The following is a 22889-nucleotide window of genomic DNA, read 5'->3' on the forward strand; positions in this document are numbered from 1 at the left end:
AATGTGTGTTTCTAGATGCCAGGTTGACCTGTCGACCCTGAGTAAAGAACAAACCCACAAGTTGGAGATGCCACTAGAGGAGGGAGAGGGATACCTGGTGTTGCTGGTCACTCTCACAGCCTCAACTGCAGTCACCATATCTGACCTCTCCGTTAACTCCCTGGAGGACCAGAAGGAGCGAGAGGAGATACTGAAGAGATATGTATGAAGTTCTCTTTCACCCTTTGTTTGCAAAATGTTTGCCTATGTAAAAAATAACTATCATGAGGGTAAAACTCTGAATATATCTCTTATATTCTAAGAACACCTTGCCAACGACAATAATTTAAACCAGTTACTAATATAGAAATAGTTACGCTGGTACAGGTAACATCAAGAGCGCTACAAATGCTATTCATACAGTAAAGTATTTTTTACATGGTAATTCAACTGTTTATGACATAAGATGTCATATAAGGAAGTTAATTTTACTGCCTTGCACATAATTTTTAATAGGCCCGAAGTACCTAAGGGGTTACTCAGCGAATGTACACTTTCTAGTGATTTTTTATGCCGAATAGTTTGAGTTGTCAATAGTTTACAGCTTTTTTTGAACATCTGTTAAAAGGCAAGAAAATTTTTTTTTCACCTTCATTAGAGGCTGAAGCAGTATTTTATATCGTCAAACTTATTGTTTTAAACAGTATTTCCATTTCAAAATATTCTGAAGCAAATTATTTCCATTTCCCAGCATCCTCACATTACACAGTATCTTTGTAATTTTATCAAAGCAACAGAGAGGGGAGCTCTTACTCCAGCATTTGCTAGTGCCTGAATGCCTAAAAGTAACTGTTTCACTATGCATGGAGAAAGAAAGAAAAAAACCATGCTATTTCCACTTACAATTACAAAGCTTTTATTGTACAATGCTGCCAGGTGTTTAGAAAGGCTTCTCTAGACACTCAGCCATTAAACCAAGCTCTGACTAACAAAGAGCTGCTTAATTTATTTCCAAGATTTTAAAATATTCCTATTCCATGACTGACATCCTTTCAATAACTGAATTTAATAAAGATGTACCTTATCAGGCTGTGCAGATAACATGAAGTGCTAGTACTAATGCTGTACAATATTCTTCAAACAGATTAGCAGGATGTGCGCTTCAGCAAATTTATTCTGGCTATCTCCACTGAATCAGCTGTCTGCTAATGCTTGTACAACTCATACACCAATAGTGTTATCATAAACGCGGTTTAATAGAGGTGACTTAGAGAGGCTAAATATAATATTCCTAAGTGAACTAAAAGCTAAGGTATTGTCCACCATCTTTGAAAAATAATTACAATTAAGAGAGTTATTGCACATTTTGGAATCCACCAAGACAGTCTGTGGTTGTCAGAATAGATGTCTATAAGTAGAACAAATTTCTGATGGATATGTTTTTGAGGTGACATAGTTCTTGCTACCAAGAGCAACAATACCCTATTTCTGTGGATTATTCTGTGTGGTGATATGGCAGACAAGTGATACTGATGGTTTTGATTATTTCAGTAGCAGTATAGAAACATGTTACAACTGTGTACTATTAATCAGTTTTCTTAAATTCTCATTTTTTTGTCCCCAGCGTAAAGCATAATTATGTGTCATAATATTGATCTGGTTTATTTCTGTTTCTTGCATATGCATCGATATGTGTCTTTTCTTACATTGCTGTATGCCTTTGAAAACGTTGATATTTTAGGACAGTATTCATATTGCAAAGGTGTGAATTTCTCATTATGTGTTTCTGAACATTGTGGCTTCTACATACCTTTTGGATAAATTCTACTGTTTTTATTAAAATGACCAGCAGAAGAAAGAAATTACCAGGATTAACACAATTCAAGTAGTTTATTTTCACTGATGTTCAGTTTGTCTTTGGTATTCATATCTCCACTTCAGAATGAATACAAGGGCAACATGTGCAATTAGCAAGACCTACAGTTCCCCACTGAATGGCTGTATTTTTGGTTTTATTTTTTGTCCTCTTAAAAAAAAATCTAGCTTCCATTAGAGAAATGTATTTTGCACCCTTTCTGCAGCCAAAAATAGTTAATGAGCTGACCCTGCCATCAGATCAAATAGCCTTAAAAAATTACTCTATTACTGTCATTTAACCATTTGTAGCTGAACATCAGAGCCTTACAAATTAAACAGGCATTACTGTTTGAACCATTATTTTACCACAATTGCCTGAAAAGATTAATTCCTTTTGGGGTGAAGAGGGGGGCGCATTAATGGGTACAGACCAAGAGAGATTGTATGACCTTTTCAGAACTGGTGTGCTGAACCCAGGGTCCCCCTTGTCACAGTTTAAAAACCAGAGGAGCTAGTTTAGAGAAGTTGTTAGCATTCCATTTTTATTATGACATTTCACAGTCATCTGATTTAATGTCCCTTGACCGGATTGTCCACTGTGAGACGATGGGCTTGAAATGTTATTTAGAGCATTGATAAAAGGTGAGCAGTTCTAAGATGACAGCGAGTCATAAGGCTGGTGGTGTGACATTAATTTTCTCCATAACAGAGATGGAATAAGACGTCATGGTGACAAGCTGTCAATCAGTACTGGCCCCTTAGTGTATCTTGATGCCATAGGATGGAGTATTGCTTCTCCCATAATAGAGCTGAACTGAGATGCTCTCCCTGACAGCTGCTGCAGCCATACAGAAAATATATTATACAGCCTTTCATTAAAAAAATAAAGAGGACTCATCTCCAGAGCATTTCAATCTTTTCCCATCTATTGAGGGCTGAAAAGATTCCCAGCAAATCACAGATTCCTCTGCTATGGAAATCTGAGGCTTCAGAAACCATGTGGGTTTTGATATCTTCAACAATAATCATAAATAAGAAGACAGAATATCATCTGATAAATCATTACTTAAAGTTATGTATTTAAAGTAATGTATTAAAGTAATAGGCTTCTCCTGGAGCCTCTGCTGTGGCATCATATACATTTTCAACAGAGTTACGATGTGTGAATGAATCTAAGGCAGCTGACTTGCTGGAACTAAAAGTTCAAAAGTAATTATTCTGTGGGATTCTAACGAAGGTGGCAAAGCGAAATACAGCACTGGTGCCTTTTTGAGGAGTGAGCTTACCAGGATTTGGAAAAAGAGGACTGTTTGGTGTCATAGGAAGTGGGGGCAGTCACTTGTCTTGCTTTGTGTTTGGTTTTTGCTTTGTTTTATTTCTCCAGCTTGGTGTTTGTTTGGTCATTGAGAAACTTGTGTAGAATGTGGAAATATTTTTATAAATCCTTTCACTTTCATCACAGTATTAGAGCAGCATTATTTCTGTGGTACTAGTTCTGATAAGAAGCTTCAGAAACCAAACCTGATCATTACTGTTATAAAGGAGGGACAGTGCCAAGATGCTTTGAATTATAACAGTGCTATCTCTAACACCATCTCTGCCACCCTCAGCTTGTAAGCACATAAGCAAGGGTTTGAGTGTATGATTAAAACTGACCATCAGTATTTTGAAGTCATATTTATGATGATTTACTTCTTAAAATAGGTAAAAATTTATTAACTGTTATCCCATGATAACTTGCATACATGTATTTGTATGTATGTGACATGGGCTACTACAGTAAAGTGGATTTCTCAGTTCAATATAGCAAGATCAGATCTTCACTGTAAACAGTAAATGGTCAGTTGGGGCTTCTAAAATTATTATCATTGTGAATTAACTCTTAAAATTCTCTTAGTAATAGACAGGGATGCTTATTATATGTCTAACATCTTAATGGATAGGTTGTCTAGGGATAAACATCCTGGATTTTTTTGCAAGCTGGCATTTATTATTTCATTTAAGCAGCATGTGTGGTTTTTAGATCTAGTGATGTTATTTATTCTGGTTTTCCAAACAGTCGGTTTTGCCTAGTGATAAATTAAAGAATTGTTGAGATGGTGTTTTGCCTGGTGTTTGCTTTTTATGGAAACTTGGACACTGTCACAGGCAGTGGAAATGTTTCACTACATTAAAATTTTAGGAAAGATGACAGGCATTAGGTGCATTAGTCCAGATTTCAAAATAAAGATATGTGCTAGTATTTATAAACAAGACTTGCAAAACAAACAAAAATTAAGCGATGTTTGTATATGGTTTTAAATACATTTGCAATCCATAATTTTACTATTTAATCCTATATTTTGGATCCTCTCCTAGATTATCAAACTGAATTGTAAAGCTAGGTTAGTTATTAATGGATTACATATTCAAAGTTGCATTCAATGTTCTAACATCTGAAATTCTGCAAATTTTAAATTATATTCAGAGTTAGAGTTTGAGAATTATAGCTTGTCACACCTAATTAGTGCAGTACTTGCAGTTTGTTAGTTTTAGTTACTCAGAAAAAAAGCAACAGCAGAACATACTTTTCAATCAGCTTTCTAAATCTGTGTTAGATGAACAAATGCAAATGTTAGTCTACTCTTAAGTTTTTTCTTTTTCTTTTTAATATAAGTAGATGTTGAAGAAATTTGTACTAAAGAAATATGATTTGTGGTAAAAGCTTTCTGCCATTTGATTTGAAACTTACTTCAATTATTTTTTTATCCTTTTTGCATGTGATTATTATGAAAATTATTAAGTTGATGTTATTGTCTTTTGATTGCTTTTGCTCATGTTACTTGCAAGCTTATATACGCATATATGTTATATGCAAGCTTGTCTATAATAGTCAACTACAAAACAACTCTGTTGGCCCTAGGTCACTGTTAGGATATTATTGGAACCATCAAAAAGAAAATGTGAACATAGATTTTGCAAAATAATTCAGGGAGAAGAATACTTTTATTGTTTGTGTTAATTTTGTTAATTCACTACTCTTATTTCAAATTTTGAAGTACAGTTGTTCATATACTATTAGGGGATTGATTCACTAGAATTAGTGTTAGATACAATAATTAATATTCTTATTTTTCCTTTGTAATTTTCATTAACAAAGTTACAAAGTACAGAAAGAAATGCTGACAACTGTACTTCTTCAGAGAATAATATTTAAAAGTCTGAATACATGGACATATTTACACAGTAACTGCTGTCTGGGCTAGGGAGGAGACTATTAATCTTGCTTTTGGTTTGTCTTTTTTGCAATCCAGAATTATTTTTCTTTTTATTATTTTTTAGAGTCCAATGATGATGTTCCATAACATCAGCGATGTGGGATTTCTTCAGGTGAAGGTCATCAGGGCAGAGGCATTGATGGCAGCTGATGTCACAGGCAAGGATTCATTTAGTTTCTGTGACAGTAAATACCATAGTAAAACTAGGTCTTTTTAGAAATGGAAAAAAAATGCTTAAAACAGAAGCTCTTATAAACATTATAACCTGTTTGCGCAGTTTCACTTTTTGCTCATTAATGAAAAAATTTAAACACAAGCAAAGAGAACTTCTGTAAGCAAGGCAACAAGTCATTCTAATGGTAGCATAGCCCTAAATAGATTATTTCTCGTAAGGGCAAAATACACATTTTTCTCCATCAGAGACCTTGTAAAAATTACTTAGAAAACCCTTCTTTTTCTTAGTAGATGAAACTATACAAAATTATCAACATTAAAGCTGAATTCCAACGGACAAGGCAAATGAAAGGTGCTTGACTTAGATACTGCTTTAAAGTTGTTGCTCAAAGAACCAGTTGATATCTTTCAGATGTTTCGCAAGCCTGCTGTTGGTTTAAGACATTTCAAGTACATGCAGTTTACTGTAGCTACTGCTTATCTTTTCAAGAAGGAAAACAATTTTTTTTTATTCTCTATTTTATGTGATATAAGTTGAATAGTTAATATGACATTTAACTTTTCACAATAAAGGGAAAGTATTTCAGCCATACTGGCCATATTTCTCCAGAAATGTCGAAGTTACCTCTTCTAAGTACAATCACCTTTGTGCTGCACAAGTTGAATGGAGCAAAATTTTCTGCATCAGTATCAGAAAACAGCCATCTCTGTTTAAAAAAAAAAAAAAAAGAAGATAAAAGGAAGTTAGACTTGCTTGGTTTAATTGCTGTTAGGACATAAATGTTCTGTTATGGGAGCAGATGTAGTTACATAACAACTTATTCACTTTCAATAGTTTTTTGATAATTAGCATGACTATCAGGATTTCAGACAAGGTAACAGTGGAAATATTTTATTGCTGAAACTGATCCAGTTTATGGCACACAAAATAACAGATTCTATTTTTGGGGAGGTTGGAGGAATGCTTCTAAAGATTCCTCACTATGCTTTGACCTTATAATCCAATGTGGTCTGAACAGAGAGAGAGATTAAGTTATTCAGGGGCAAATGGGATAATTCAGTCCCTCATCTCGTTCAGTCTTTGACTTTTTCAAATGAACGTGTTATTTGTGCCGGTTGAACAATTGTTTTGGAAATACCTTTGATTCAATTAAAGAGGTACAGAGCTACCAGAAGTTTTCAGACATTGCATTTAGGATGACAATCAGAAAGAAGGGGAAGAACACTTGATATCTTCCCGTGTCTTATAATAACAAAATATTCTGGTTTTTAGTAAGAAAAAGTATTTATACAGCAGATACTAAGATGGCTGCACATTTCAGATGTGACAGAAATCATTATATATTTTGGACAAAAGTACCTGGCATTTTGAAAAGAGGACAAAGGGGGTTTATTATCTACTGTAATAATTTATAGCTATTTTTAGTAACTTGTTGGTATGTACAAATCATTCATTTAAAATTAATCTTTCAATAGTAATACTAAGAAATAACTCAAAGTAGCTATTTGGTGATTGTCAGTAAATCGTGTTTGCAGAAATTTTGTAAAAACTTGACCCACCACTCTTACTCAACTAAGCAAAACTTACTAGTCAGTAAGGAGAGTGCTGCCATCAGTGGTGTTAATCACACCACTAAGGACTGCTTCTTTGAGTAAAAGCTAAGGAATAGTTTGCTTTTCTTACTGTGTTGTGTTTTCAGAGTTAATCTTTTGTCCCTGAGTCTGAAAAGTAGCTAGAACAACTGTATAGTATCTGTGTGGTTTGCTCTGCTTGCTTCCTGCTGAACGCATCCCATTTCACTTCCAGGAATCTTTTCATGTGAAGTAATAAATCAAATTTTATTAGTTTGAACTGAGTAGATTCTTAAAATCCTTAGTATTCCATCATTAAGCATAAGCACAGACAGAAAAAGATTTCTGTAGTCTTTTAAGTAGTCATCAATGTTGCAAGGATTTTTTTTTTTCCCTTTCAAAACATGAAATTTTTCTTTTGTTACTGTACATTCATTGAGCAGCATTGTAATACTGTATTAACTCTGTGTGAATAAAGAGTAATTGAGACTCCTGTTGAATGAATGAGTAAAAAACACAAATTACTTTTTAATGAAACCCTCAATTCTTCTCCTTTTGTCAGAAAGCTCATAGCCTTTTTCAGCTGAATGCTACTACAGTAGGTCACTTCAGTTAAGCCCCTAATAAACTGTTGATAGCCAGGGCAGTTTTTTTCTCCAGTTTCAGTAGTCTGGTCTTGGACAGTGCACTTCAAATCTTTAAAGTTAGTACAGATTTTTTTTTTTTTTTAAAGGAGAGTGATTAAGGGTGGTGGTTCAGGCCTAAGCTTAGAAGCCTCCTCCCATACACATGCATTGAATAGGGTGCCAGGGTAAGCTGAAATTTCAGTTGAATTGTGGGCAGGGGAGCAAGTAGGCACTACCAGTTTTGAAATGGGGCACTGCTGGAGCATGCTATAACTGGGTATTAAAAATATCCCAGTATAAAATAAAGTCAGTCAGACTTCTCACTCGACCCACTTGCAAAGAGGTCTAGGCTTTAAAGGAAGGACCACTGAGGGGTTGAGAGATTCCCCACTGGTGCTTGAAAGCTCACCTTTATTTTGGGAACAGCTGAAAAAGAGGGCATCTTCCAGGACTGGGGCCTTTGGGGGAATTGCTGGGTCTGTGAGGATGTTTTCTCAGAGGAAAACAGTGTCTTTCCGTGGTCAAAACACAATTTTCCACCAGTTGGATTCCACCAGTGCAAAATTACATTCTGTTGGAAATTATAGTCACAGCAAATACACCTTCCTCAAAATTCCATATTTTTTAGTGTGATTATTTGGAACTCTAATCTAATGAATGGAAACATGTTGAGCAGGGACTTTACTTTTTTCTTCTTGCTCTGAGAAGAAATTTTCAGTTGAATCTTCCATTGTGTTTTAGCTATTCAATGCATGGCTGTTTTCTCCCTAAATCCTCAGCTGTGAGGAGTTATATTTTTCTGTTTCCCTACATCTTTGCTGACTTGTGGTTTCTGTGGCAGACCTTCTCAAGGATTTGGCAGCTTGTGGAGTCCTGGCAGGGTAGGGGCTGTGCCTACAGTGACATGAAGAAATACTCTGATGATGCAGTAAAACCTAAAGAAAAATGGACTCATCATGATAGTTGGCTTCTGACATTATACATATGGTTTTTACCTAAGGCCTACAAATTTCAGAAAGCAATAAGCTCTTTACCGTAACATAGTTTAGGTTTAGGAAGTAGTCAGATACGTGTATTCCTTTCACAGTGTAGCTGGGTATAGGTGGTCAAAGGCTGCTGGCTTTGCAAGGCAGTACCTGCATCTCCTTTACTGAGGCAGGTGCATCCGTCCTTTTCCTTTTGTCACAAAACAAAATTCAAAATCTCTGCCTTATGAGAAACAAGCAGTATGGGAAAACATCTGCCACAGGTTTGACTGATTTCAGCAAAAGTGCTGTGTTTTAAAGCAATAATAGCAACTCAGATTAGCAGAGCAAAACCCAAGCTCCATAAGATGGCCTGCCTAGAAAACAGTTTATTTTGCTGCCTTTGGGCTTTAATTAAGATGTGTTCAATTCTAGCCCCTGGCTCCCCTCTCCCCCTACCCCCACCCCTCTTGCTGTGTCACAGACCACCGATCAGACGCTTTCAGATGGTCCAGCCCATGACTTTGACCTTCTGCATGGTCTGGCGTTCCCTGGGGAACCGTTCAGCTCATGAGGTCTGATTTCACACTTCCAGGATGCCTCGGCTCTCATAACAATGACAGGGAGACAAAGCCCTTTAGAGTGGGCTGCATGGGGACTTGTTTAAATTGGAAACTAGAGAGGAGTCAAGGAACAAGGTTACAGGCTACCGAATAGTGCTTTTAATAAAGAGCTCACAGCTCTGGTTCAGCTCAAAGAGGGCTACCTCTGTACAATTAATTGAGACATTTATCGGGAGCATCTTAGGCCTCCACTTTCTCACAGAATTATGTGGTAAATATCAGCTAAGAGGCAAATGAGATGTGCATGAAATGAATTTTTAACACTTTGATTACTGTGTCTCCAGTCTTCATTAGAAGTGAATTTATTTGTATTTCTGACCTCATTAATAATCAATTGTTTGCATTTTTTCTATGTACTGTAATTTCAGAACCTGGTATATCAGATGGACTTTACTGTGATATTTAGGTCTGCAGTCGAAATTTTCAGGCTTTTTTCCTCTGAAAAGTAGAAACTTAAGCATAGAAAATTAGTCAGATTTTTGTTTTATTCTTTTTTTTTTTCAGTTTTATGTCTGGAATTCAACCTCTCTTCTAAGAAAATTCCGTGTAAAATTTTGATTACAGTACTTGAAAGTATGATGAAGACACCAAGATGGCTAATTGTGCAAAATGTAAATGATTTTTCTAAAATCTGTTCTACTAAACTGTCTTAACATCACGTCTTTGAAATTGTTCTTCTGATGCTAGGAAATATCAGAGTACACAAACATTAAATTCACAAAGGTATGGAAGCCCATGCATGTAAAATTGAAGAAATAAATTTTCAGTGGCCCTTTGGAAATACGGTTCCAAAAGTAATTTGCTCTGTCAATTAGTGGCAAACATATTTCAATATACACTTGAACTATCTCCACTAAGTACGGAAATCTAGTAGATGGGCAGGACTTTTATCTATCTGTGGTAGATAAAGTCTCACCGAGACTTTGGTCCATTATCACATACTGCAAAACTCGTGTGTTTTCAAGTATCATTTCTAGGATAGTAATGGCAAAATTAGGATTTAAAAGATATTTTAAAAAGATATTTTATTAAAAGTTATTTTTTGTTAACCATAGCATTTACAATTAAATTTACACTGAAAGAATATCTTGTGTTATTAAATTTTCTTTTTCTGTAAATACTCTGGGGAGATGAGTTTAACTTGGTTATGGCACTACACTACCTTGCTTGGTAAGACACCTCAGGCATTCATTATATCAGTCTGTTGCAACATGTTTGCAGCAGCACAGATAGAGTGGAATTATAATTTCCATTTTAAAGATGGAAAACTAAGAAAGGTTAACTGACTTGGCTAAGGCCAACAGAGCAAATCCTTCTCAAAGCTGGCATTTGGCTTGGGTCCTGTACTTAATCCATTAGATAAGGCAGTTTCTCATGCTATTGAGCCATTCCTCCTCCTGGCCAAAGGTCAGACTGACTGCTCTGTTGCAAGCAGCTGGCTGGCAGGGAGCTTGGAACAACATTAGTGACATTAGCGTCTGCATGAGTGGCACTGCCCCCCAGAGTCATGAACTGGCTGTCTTGTCTTCCCAAAAAATAAAGACCTATTTTTGCTGTTTTTCTTTTAGATCCGTAGTGGACAGGCATGGCCAGAGGTAGGAGAGGACCATAATAGCCTATGAAATATTCAAATAATATTTTGGTTTTCTAAACCGTGTTAAAGTTAGTTGAATTTCATGAGGTCATGGTGTGAGAACTTGACTTATAAAAGTAGAAATGGAATTGAAATCCCTTATTAGGCTTTTAAACTGTCCAAAATATTTTTAGTTCCATTTTGATAATGTAATTTCAATAATGCAAAAATTCATGTAATATTTAGTTTCGAATAAGGTTAGAAATCTGCTTTACATTGATTCATGGTCTAGCTAATGCTGAAGTTGACTTTCTATCAGTTTATGTAACTGATCAGTGGCAGGTAGATGTTAAGTGCCAATCTATATTTAGCCTGCCATCTGGTTCCTTTTGTTGAGAATACATTTGAAACAGCAAAATTAGGAAATTATTTTTGTCCCTGGAGATATACTTTAGCAATGCATGTTTTCTAAAGCCATGGTAGAAGTACCTCTGCAAGGCTCAAGATAGCCCCATGCTATCTGCTGTCCCTTGTAAGTTAATACTTATGAAGTGCAATAACTTTTTCAGGAGACAGATAGGTCTGCCGTGTGCTTCTTTGCTTGCATCTACTCTGAAGAGCAATTGCATCCATGGTAGTTCCATGGCAGCCCTAATTAAGAAAGACAGAGTCTTTCTACTGTGGCTGATGGTGTTTCTAATTTTTCATTTTCTTTCCTAAAGGCTGGAATTTAGTGATTGAAAACAGAAAAGCATGATATTTATTACTGTACACAAGTGTTTTCTTCCTCTGTAAAGCAGAGAATCATCTTACTGCATAAAATATGGTTGTTTCCATATTTTTGTTTACTAAAGTCTCATTTTTTGCAATATTAACTGAATAATATGCAAATGACATGCAGTTTTCTGGAGACAAATGCATGCATTTAATAGAGTTTTATAATAAAAGGACATTGCATTGTACAAAACCAGTAAGCAAGAAATGCGAATTTAAGCTTTGATAGTGTTTCATCAAGGAAAAGCTCTGCTTTGTGTACAAGTGAAGCTAGAAGGTGAGTGTGAAAGTACAGTTGTGTTGAATTGAAGCCTCTGTTTGGAAGAAATGCTATGCCCCGAAATGAATTTTTGCAGGGAAAACAGTTTACCAAGATTTATATTGGACAGTTTTCCCCTCAGGGACCATTGAAGGACAGATCTATTTAACTTGCCCAGAAATATGAATTATGTCATATTGCAGTTTGACAGCTGTAACATTCAGGTAAAGTTCATAATTATACAAATAAAAGACCCTTGCATCTGCTTTGTCACGTCTTTACCATCTCTTGTGATAAACTACTACTTCTGTAGTCAATTTGAAATAACACCAGACGGTTTGTTATTGTAGCTGCTCTCTAGACTGGACAGAGTCCAGCTCACCTCCAGCCTGGCAGATAGGCTGCAGTGGCATGTGTCAGAGACCGGTCTACCAGCCCATGACCATCATTTCACCAGGGTTCACAAGTCACCTGGTGTGTTTGGTGCTTGCTTACGAGTTCCAGTACAAAGAGCCAGCTGATCTACAGATGTGGAAGTTTTGTGGTGTTTGAACTGATGGAAAGGGCCTCTCCCAAACCTTTCCAAGTGAAAAAACACAGGCAAGATGGTTCTGTAGCTACTTGAGAAAAAAATTCAGAAGCTAAAATTGTGTGGAGAGTAAGGTTTTATTGTTTTGGTTTTCTAAATATTTTGAGAAGCAATTAAAAGTTGCTTCTATAAATCACTGTTTAAGGTATCTTTTTCCAAGATGAAAAAGTGAATTTTATTATACTTGCAGGAGAAAAATGTTTTGGTGGTCAAACTTCTGAGATACAGATAATGAATCTGAGCTCTGAACTGACTTTGATTCATTTGTGAAGGACTTCCTGGGCTATGGAGGACTTTCAGTTTTGAAGCAAACAACAAATAAGACATCTATAGTTCCTGATTGTCCTCTGTTGCAGAACTGGGCTGATTTCAGGTTATGGGTGTTCATCCAGGAGCATATGGTAGTTCTAAGAAATAAGGTAACAAGTAAATGACTATAATTATAGTGTGTGCATCACGTACAATGTGAGGAACACAGTGCTGTCTAAGTTAGATCTAAGTAAGGTAATCTCAGTTTGTGCTCTGGTCTTGCAACTGTCTAAACATTAAATGCAATGCAGCATAGCACAAACAAGGGTATCTGTTGAACTAGATGCAATGTGTGGCATAAAATGGGAAGCTTCTTTTCAGTGTTAGCATACATTACAAAGTAAAACTTCTTCTAGAGGATGTTCTTAGATAGTCCACTTCTGTAATGGATAAAGGGGGAAAAGGGTGAGGGATATCTGTCAAAAGAGATGCTGCTTTCCCTTCCAGTTATGAATATTATGTAAATTAGCAGTTCATTTCTGTAATTTCAGGAGCCCTTAGGACTGTACAAGTAGAGTCCAAAAAACATGAGACATTACAGCAACAGAATGGATTAATGAGATGTGTTTTACTTCATATTGAGGTTTCTGCAGGTTTGATTTCAGTAAGTGGGGAGATGTACTTTGTTTTTTACTACCTACTTTTAATTTATTTTACTACCTACTTTTATTTCCTTCAAATGTTGGTAGGCATACTAGCACTTAGTCCCACTGAGGTCATGGGATTACTCAGAATTTGAAGTGCTCGTGTTGGTGCTTCTGGGAACATGCTTTTAATGTTTAAGTGCCGTATGCAGGTGGTGGTTATCTTACCCATGCATCGTGCCAAGCACAGGAGTTTTTTGTAGATGTCCACCTGATCAATAGCTAAGTGCCTCTAAAATCACTGGAATAGTAGCTAGAGGCCTATTTAAGACATGGAGAGGGGATGAGGGGATTGCTAATTGGAAGATCCTCAGTAGCCACAGTGATTTGGGTAGTCTTTCTTGACATGTGACAGGTTATATACACTTATATAGGACAGTTGTGATTTAGCCTGTAGTGAAAGGCATACTTGTGATGACAGCATGATATAGAATGATGTAATGGAGAATAGGCAGCACAAGTCCAGTCAGAGGTTTTTAAGTGTACTGTTAGACAAGCTAAATGGAGAGCATATGCTTTTCTGAACATGTGTGTTTCGTATAAAAATGAGGAAAACCATTTCTGTATCTCTTGTTTGAAATTGCTAATCACATTAACTGACAGAAGTTGTCTGAGGCTACCTTGGTTAGAGTACGTGTTGTGTTTAAGGTACTGGGTTTGAATAATATAGTGATGCTGGATCTTTTTGGTCATCGTAGGAACCAAGGAGACCTAAGGACATATTTTAATATTTTAGTGCCCTCTTAAGGCTTTCATTGGGAACAATCCCATTATTTTGAACACTCTCACAGTACAGCAGGTTGCCAAGGCTGTCAGTGAGAGTTAAGATTGCAGTTATTGTTTCTAATAATGAGAACTTGAAAGATGACAGATGGATATGAGTTTCACCAAGTCTTTGTACATTTCTGGATCATGTTCACTTATTTTAGTTAGTATCCTAATAACGGTTGCACATACGGTATGTTGAGCATGTCAGCAAAGAGTGTCGCCTTTCAGATACCAAGCTTAGTTGAGTGTTTTAGCATATGAAAGAAGTGCCCATATGCAATGGTGAACGGCTTTGTCTATGGGAATTTCAGAGCCTTCTTATATGATAAAACCAATATTCCTGAGCAGAGATGTTGAAGCTTCTACTTGTTAGCCATGATATTTGGACCCTCCCTTGAACCATTTCATGATATTGCCTTTATTCATATTTGGTCTTGAACAGTTTTCAAATCGTGGGGGGAGGAGGCATGAAATGTTGACTGTGACTGAGGGATTTTTTCATTTCTGGAAACCATTTGTCTTTGGTTTGATTGAGGAGCTCTGTAATTAATGTTACATATTATTGATTGATATCTATATAAATCTATAAGAAGAGTCATTGAAAAAGCACATGCCAACAGGTGCAGAAAATAAATAGATGTAGTAAAAATCTTCTCTTTGTTTGTAGAAGATGGCCTGTATATGCTGAAGTGCATTTTCTTGTATCTGTATACGATTCATAAGCTCAACTCACATTGTACCACCATGTGCAAATGTGATTGATAATACTTTAAAAAATGGGATAAATTAGTTTGCCTGCCATGTAAGCACTGCCTTATTATTTTAACTGTCTTCTGGATATTTCTTTTTCAAATACTGAAACCTACAGAACTCAAATAATATGAATTGTGTAAGTTTCCTACCACCTTTTAGACTTGTGAGGTAGGAGAACATTGAGAATTCTGATATATCCATCTCTGCTTACTAATGAGTAATTTTTCAAGAAAATGGAAAACAGCAGTATAGTGTTTTCTAGAAAAGGTAAACATCAACTGTAATTCACAATGTGTTTAAAACAATTATTCTTTATCATTAAAGTTAATAATATGCACATTAAACTCTAATGTATTCAGAATCAATACTGCAGTTTCAGAGATGTGATACCTGGACATCTCTGTCTAAATATTGATTTCATTGTCATTTGTATAAGGTATGAAACAAATTATGTGCCTCCTAATATCATTAAATAGCCCCATTAATTTAGCTACTCAATTTATGGCTTCTTATAATGCATGAAAAACTAATATGGAGTTATGGAAGACATTATGAAATACAGATGCTTAGTGTCCTAAATTTGATTGTGGAAGGCCAATGCCAACATTCAATACCTTTCAAACACTTTACTGCCCAGAGAAAGTCTAGAGACAAGAGCAAGCCATGCTGTAGTATGCAACTCAGTTGTTAATTTTCAGCAGAGTTCCCTTGGGTCCAGGGAGCAGCAGTTTGTTGTTCAACTTTCTACTTGCATATTTGTAGCCTTATGTGAAAATTATGTGTACACACTTGTATTCTGTGCCAAAGGCAGAAGTTACTCCTTTTACTTACTGAAGAAAATAAAAATAAGTAAGAAGGACAGTGTCTCTCTGTTTTGGACAGCATTTATACAGTTGTCATTACTATCATAATTTGAAATATGAGTTAAATAATTTAGTCCACATTGTGATTTCTTCCCTTTATTGCCTCTTTATTGCAACTATCTTCCTGCTATGCCCTTCATGTTTTCATTACTGCTCTTTACGTCATAGCAGTTCCTCAGGTTTACCTCACAACACCTTCTTACCCTTCCAGGAAATTTCAGGAGGGCCCTGAAACCCTGGAAATACCAATCTTGCTGCCTTTTGCTTCCTCCCTCTTTGGAGAGTTCCTTTTTAAACAGCCAGGCTGTTGTTAAGCATCAGATTCAGTTGTCTACTTTTCTTCTTATCCTTTTGTCCTAGTTTCAGCCAAGGATGGGGGGGGCAGGGGCGGAGCCTGGAGCCATGCAGGCCTGTCTAGGTTATTATTCTGTACCATGCACATCGTTACCAAGGCAGGGAAGTAGAAGTCAGGGATTCTCACTTCCCAGAAGAAAGGGTGTGGCTTTGGGTATGGGAAAAAGGGGGTGTATGGATGTTCCACGGCCATTTTGTCCTTTCTCAGGGGAGCAGACAGCAAGTGGAGTGGTGGGGTGGTGCTGGTCCCAACGGCAGGGTTTGTCTGCATTGTGATTGTTTCATTGTCTTGGGTTTGGGGGAAAAAACACAGGCACAGACGGTTTGTCTGCCATTGTTTTTCATTATTTTGGGCTTGGGAAAAAAAAATGGTGGAGGGAGCATCAGACTTGGTGAGCATTTTGCATATGATCACTGTTCTATACACTATTGTTATTAGTATTGTTGTTTTCTTATCTCATTGCTGTTTCCAGTAAATTGTTATCTAAAACCGTAATCTCTGTGTTTTGTCTCTCTCACCTGAGGCAGTGGGGGGAGGGGAGCAGCTGCATGGGGCCTGATTTCCATCTGGGCTTAAACCATGGCACCTTTCTAAATACAAACCTTGAAAAAACTTAGTGTAAGTTTCCTGTTTTACCAGGAAACTTGTAGTCAGGATAATTTTTCCTGCTTTCTGCTCAGTATCTAAGCACTGCTCACCTGCAGTCTTTTGCTATAAACTGCTTATTTCACATTTAAGCACACACACACAAGCACACTTGCTTTCCCGAATTTTTTTCTATAGATGAAAAAAAAGATAAACCTCCGTAACCATTTCCATTATCCTGCTTCCATTATCACTTATTACATTTTCAAAGCAGCATCTTCATACTTTGTCTTCTGGTGATGGTCATGGTGAGGGACCTTTTTGTAAATATATGCAAAGCTACTTCATTGTTCTTTAATGTATACATTAGTCTCAACCATGTTTGACCTTCTGCTTTGCTGAGACTACAGCCTGTCATTCCAGCTGATATAATTTCATTGTTTATTTGTACTTACCCATTTTCTCTGGTGTTAAGCTTTTATATGAGACTGTCTTGAAGACTCCTTGATTTTGGGGAGAGGATCTGTGTAATGTGAAAGAAGTAATTTTTTGATAACTCTGATTGGTGCTGTGTTATTACAAATACTATGGAATAATACATTTCTTTCATATCAAAATGCTCTGTGTTATCATTACAGTCAGTGGAGTATGGGCACCATTAAAGTAAAGTTCTCTTAACTGTCTCAGAAGGGTGCTTGACATCTTTTAGGAACATACTGTTTTTTCATCAGAAAAATCTGTATAGTGATTTTTTAATTTTTTTTTTAAGACAAAAATCTGTTCTTTTAGCAAAGAATGTTAATAGATTAAGGAGATGAGGGCCTCTTGAATATCCTGAATATCCAGACCGTAGGACTTCCTTGAATTAATTCTTAAGAGAATTACAGTACAACTTTGGAGAGGGAAAAAAAAAATGCCAAACTAGTTTTTCTTTAAACTTTGCTCATCATGTGTTTTCTTAGTTTATAAATTTTGTTCCAAATTTTCTCTTATAGGTAAAAGTGACCCATTTTGTGTAGTTGAATTGAACAATGACAGACTGCTGACACATACCATCTACAAGAACCTCAATCCAGAATGGAACAAAATCTTCACATTGTAGGTGTTTGGATTTGTGGGGGGAGGGGTGTGCAGTGGGTGTTTGAATTGGGAAAGAGGCCAGTGGGTTTTGGGTGGATTTTTTTGGAGGGGTGGGTGTTGAAGAGAATACCTACTGGTGGTTCTGAAGAAGAATAGTGACAACATAGTGATATTTCTAAACTAAGCATGTGAATACTTTTTTGAAAATTAAAAACATGAAAAAAAATAGAGCAGTGGTATCATTTTAAAGGTTAAAAAGCCTGATCTGGTTCTTGGAAACCAGCTGTATGTAATGCTAAGCACTCCAAACTCCTGCTAGGTTTACTGAGATTTTCAAGGACCAAATCCAGTGTGATGGGTTTACCCCTGAAGTTCTGAGAGGGAAAAAAAGATATTGTGGTTATGACCTTCATTAAAATGGGATTGCTAACTTTAAAAAACATTAGTCAGTTATATAAAGTTAGAAATTCTAAAAGTTTCTGAATTAAGATCAAATACTTTCCACTTCTTTTCATTTAACAACTGCACTTCTCACAATACTGTCTAGTATAATACTAGTACAATGCAGCTGTTGGGTAAAATGCAGTCTAAAATATTTAGTTTGTCATGAAGTGATGCTATTGGGTTTTTATCCTTCTGTTACTTTGAAGACAGTAAAAGGCTTTGGCAAAGAAGAAAAAAAGTCTTCCACAAACAAAATGTCTTTGTTATTTGTCTTGCTCAGTTGCCTTCTTTTTCTCTCTTCTTCTCTCTATCTGACTGCAATGTGACACCAATGAGTAGAAAAAACCTGATCATTCCAGGTCTCTCTACTGCTGAAATCAGCTAACAATCCTCTGCAAAACCTGTAGAAACTTTAGCTTTGTGTACACTTACTTCACTTTATCTTAAATGAAAATGCTGTATTTTGCCCTTGATCTTAAAATTCAGTGTGAATTTAACTTTTTTCCCCTCTAAATTTGTCAATCATATATTTGGCATCCATAGGTTTTTTGACCCGCAGTGAGTTCTCAAGAATGAATTCAGAACAAAAAAAAAATCTCTCTCAATAGTTGTACTTTTCAACAGCTTATTATTGTTGTTCTCATTTCTGTATCTGCAAAACCGTGTTAAATTCTTCATTAATTTATTTTTAATTATATACTAATAGAGCCAATAACTAATCATCCTCTAATGCTCAGCAGTGTTCTCTGCTCAAGGAATTGCCTGGATTTATAGAGGACAAAAGACTAATCAGGAATCAATTAGAAAACCTCTGAAGGCCTTTAAGGCCTTTTTTCTGTGTATAGTTGCTTTGAATATTATATTTATCCTCAGATTTGTTAATTAATTTTTGGGCTAGCAATCCCTCATCTGGAGGCTTAGATTTTACTGCAGTTAAACTGCTTTGCTTGAATTTGTGTTTGCTGGTTCAGCCATTCGATCAAAAATGAGTTCTCTCAAATAATTCTTTTTCTCCAAATAAGGAATATAAATGTTTCACTCAAGAGTTTACAATGTACAGTTACGTTCTAGTGCATGGCAGTGGAGTGTTTAATAGCTTGCAGGCTTTTTTGCCTCAGTGGTAACTGAGAAATGAATTGTTTCCTACTGTTTGTTCTTTATTTGTTGTAATGACTGTTGTATATTTGTAATTAAGCAAGGATTTCAGAAGTAAAGAGCTTGTTTTCAGTGCAAGGATATGCTCCTGTATCTTGTAATTATTTCCATTTACAAAGCCACAGATTTCAGTGTTTGCAGTAAGAATCACAGCAATAGCAGCAGTGTTTAAGGGATAGCCTTTAAAAGCTCTCAGTCCTGCTGCTGGGGGCTGTAAATCCCCCAGTGCTGCTCCTTGCAGGTCATGCAGCGCAAACCCTAGGTAGGAGATTTAAAGCAAACCTCAGCTGGGAAAGCCTTACAGAGAGAGAGAGAGAGAGAGAGCGCAATCATTTCAGCTCTTAGAACACATTTTGGTTATACGCAGGGAGGCCTCATTTGCTTAAGTTCTGTTCTCCTCCATGGCTTGGAAAAATAGATGGGTATCTGTTTGTGCTAACCTTTCACACTTTTGTCCTTGGTACTCGCTGGTGTAAGTCACTTCCTCTCTCCACTGTGTGTACTACTTCCTTTGTAGTAATATAAAAGACATCCACTCGGTGCTTGAAGTGACAGTTTACGATGAAGACCGCGATCGAAGTGCTGACTTTCTAGGCAAAGTTGCTATACCACTGCTGTCTGTAAGTTTCATTCACCTGACACACCACTGAATTTTATCTGCTGAAGCGGGGGAGGAAGAAAAAAAAATAAATTTGCAGCTCTGTATCTGTCATTTCTCAACCAAGGTCTGTAATAAGAACACTAAAATTTTAACATACTCTATTCACGGCCATGTTGAATCCCATGATAGTTAATTTTTCCTGACAGACTTGGTCCTGGTAATGAACAGGTACTTGTCAGACTTGCCACAGTTGTTTTGGGTTCTGTGTCAGTTTCAGCAGCTGGGGGTCAGGGGTCACTGGGGGGGTGTATTCAGTGGAGACTGCGAGACAGACGGCTGTCATGTCCTTTTCCTGCAGATTCAAAATGGTGAACAGAAAGCCTACGTCTTGAAAAACAAGCAGCTGACAGGGCCAACAAAGGGGGTCATCTATCTTGAAATAGATGTGATTTTTAATGCTGTAAGTCTTAACTTTGGCTTTTTTGTACTGCTAAAGAGTTCAGTTTCATGAGAGCTTTTGTTCCTGATTTGTAGAGAATTTCTGTCATTCTTCATTTTCTCTAAACCTTGATGTATACTACAGAATACTCTTCTGCCAATGCCTGGCACACCCACTCTTTTTGTTGCTGCTGCTGCTGCTAATGTAGGGAGCAGCAACTCTTGTCTCTGTGTACACTTATGTGTTACGGTTTGGCAGCCATGACTTTGAAATTTTGTAATTTTTGCAAATTAAAGTATGTGTTATTAATAAGGAGCACGTAAGTTTGAAATACTGACTCACATTTTAATGCATAGGTGAAAGCCAGCATAAGAACCTTAATGCCTAAAGAACAGAAGTATATTGAAGAGGAAGACAGACTGTCTAAACAGGTAAAGAGTAAGGAAACACTAATCCATTCCAAAATCCGTAATATCAAGTGTGCATGTCCAAATATCTGGCATCATACTACTGAGAGAAAAGAATAACATTTTCATTATATATTTACAAAAGAATATGATAGGTTAGAGAGGGCAGAAACAAAATACATGGGTTTATTGTGTCTCCTCTATAAATTGTGGCTTAATTTCCATTAAATACATGAATAAGAACACAGTTGAAACCAGCAGGTTCCACACATATCAGATTATCGCCCAGGTGCATGTAAACTAAGTCTTGCATAAATTTTTGCTGTTAACTTTGACCTGAAAGTTCTCAATTTGTTGCAGGGTAAAGAGTCTTTCAGCATTATTTTAGCCAAATTTTAAATAAGTTAGTTGAATAAGGTTTGAATGAAAGGTGAAAGCAGACTAAAACACTTTATACTACAGAGAGTCCTGGGGTTAGGAAGTGTCTGGACTCTTTCCTCTGGATATTTTTGCTACATACAATTTTAACATTTTGGTAAAGAATATTTAAACATGCATGTTTTTCTCCACTTGAACTACTTTTGATTCAGTTTTCCTGTTCCACAAATGATGTATTTTATATGGAGAGAGCTGGGCTTTCAGTTGGGCTGCGGGGACAAGATTTTTGTTGTTTTCAGTGAAAAAGAAAAGATCTCAGAACTGATTTTTACTTTGATGAAAACTTATAGACTAGAGCATCGTTTAAATTATGTGCTGGATGAGTTTTACATCAGTTTTTTATATAGTTCATAAAAAACATTTCAAGAGGCAAAATATTTCTTTCTTTACTGTTGGGAGTAATTTAATTGCTAAAGCTGCAGTTCACTCTACTTTTCCAGCAAAGAAGCAATAAGACCTTTTGCTCAAGATTAATACTTCTTCCCACTTTCATAACAGAAAATAGTATTGTGACTTTTGCTGATGACAGGAGGAGTGATCATTTTCTATGCAGATCAGTACACAAATAATTCATTGGTTCGTTTTTTGGTTTTGTTTGTTTGGGGTTTTTTGTTTGGTTTTGGTTTAGTTTGGTTTGGGTTTTTTGGGGGGGAGGGTGAAGTAATTTTGGAGGATTTAAGTACATTTCCTGAATCAAAACCTAGAGCTGTTATGTCTTGTAGTTTGGAAGAATGCAGTTAAAGTTAGTTTGGTAAATACTTAAAACCAGGTTTTCAAAATACATGAGAGCAGACAAATTTGTTACAAATGTTAAAGGGTACAGATGATCTTAATTAGATTAGAGCAGTAATTTTGCATGGTTTTGGGTTAGTGTGCTGCAGCACCTTTATAATAAGAAACACCAACATTTGTTAAGAAAGGCTTAATAAAACTAAAATTTAATAAACAAAATAATTTATGAAAATTTGCAAGTGGCTTTTTAATGTTGGACAATTTGTTTACCATCTAAAATGAAATTCAGCAAATACCAATTCACACAACTAACAAATTCTCTCTCTTCCAAGCCAGAGAGTTTAAACTAACTTGCTCAATTTGTGAGCTAGAGAGCTTGTTATTTTCTCAGTCTTCACCTTAATTAAGAAATTAAGAATGAAATTATTGTAAGCATGAGCCTTTTCTGAAACTTTTTGGGGTTTTGAAATATTTTTATTCTTTCATGTTTTTAACAGCTACTATTAAGGAACTTTATCCGGATGAAGCATTGTATCATGGCGCTCGTAACTGCCATCTGCTACATTAGCAGTTGCTTTGACTGGGATTCTCCCCCGAGAAGTCTAGCTGCTTTTTTGGTATGATCTTCTTTATACTATTTTTAATCACCCCAGTGTGGTTGTGTTCTAGACTGAGGGACAATACAGTGTAGATATGAAGGTTTTGGTTTTTTTTTTAATGTATTTAAAACTTTGCATTATGATGATACTCTAAAAAATGTTTATTCAACTTTTTAGAGGAGTAACTAAGTTTAAAATGTCACACAAAAAAGAGGGTTTTTTAAAAAGTCATAATAATATATATACACATATATTAATAGTATAAATATAATTGCTTATATAATTTATAAGTGAGTGATCCAAATCAAAATGGAGTGAATTATTGATAATATATCTTAAGCTGCTCACAAATTACTCCCATTAAATCTTCTTTGGTGCCTAAATATATTGCATATTTATTGCATACGCTTGTTTTGAATGTTATTTATTTGTATATAATTCAGATAAAATTAGTGGTTTTTTGTCCTCC

The 22889-nt window shown here is 36.1% G+C and overlaps 1 protein-coding gene across 12 annotated transcripts in view; it reads left to right on the forward strand.

The window, feature by feature from the left end:
- MCTP1 (multiple C2 and transmembrane domain containing 1) overlaps positions 1–22889 on the forward strand; it is a 185627-nt gene that overhangs the window by 70771 nt on the left and 91967 nt on the right. For all 12 annotated transcript variants that reach the window (XR_003530831.1, XM_027662940.1, XM_027662942.1 and 9 more), the window contains 7 exons: positions 16–202; positions 5158–5251; positions 17521–17623; positions 19722–19824; positions 20164–20265; positions 20601–20675; positions 22319–22438. Coding sequence is in view for 11 of the 12 variants with exons in the window: in XM_027662940.1 (XP_027518741.1) it covers positions 16–202; positions 5158–5251; positions 17521–17623; positions 19722–19824; positions 20164–20265; positions 20601–20675; positions 22319–22438 (784 nt within the window). In the remaining variant the exon portion in view is untranslated. The remainder of the gene's footprint in view (positions 1–15; positions 203–5157; positions 5252–17520; positions 17624–19721; positions 19825–20163; positions 20266–20600; positions 20676–22318; positions 22439–22889) is intronic.

Source organism: Corapipo altera, unplaced genomic scaffold (assembly GCF_003945725.1).
Source record: "Corapipo altera isolate COAL_440 unplaced genomic scaffold, ASM394572v1 61167, whole genome shotgun sequence".
NCBI classification, from domain to species: Eukaryota; Metazoa; Chordata; class Aves; order Passeriformes; family Pipridae; genus Corapipo; species Corapipo altera.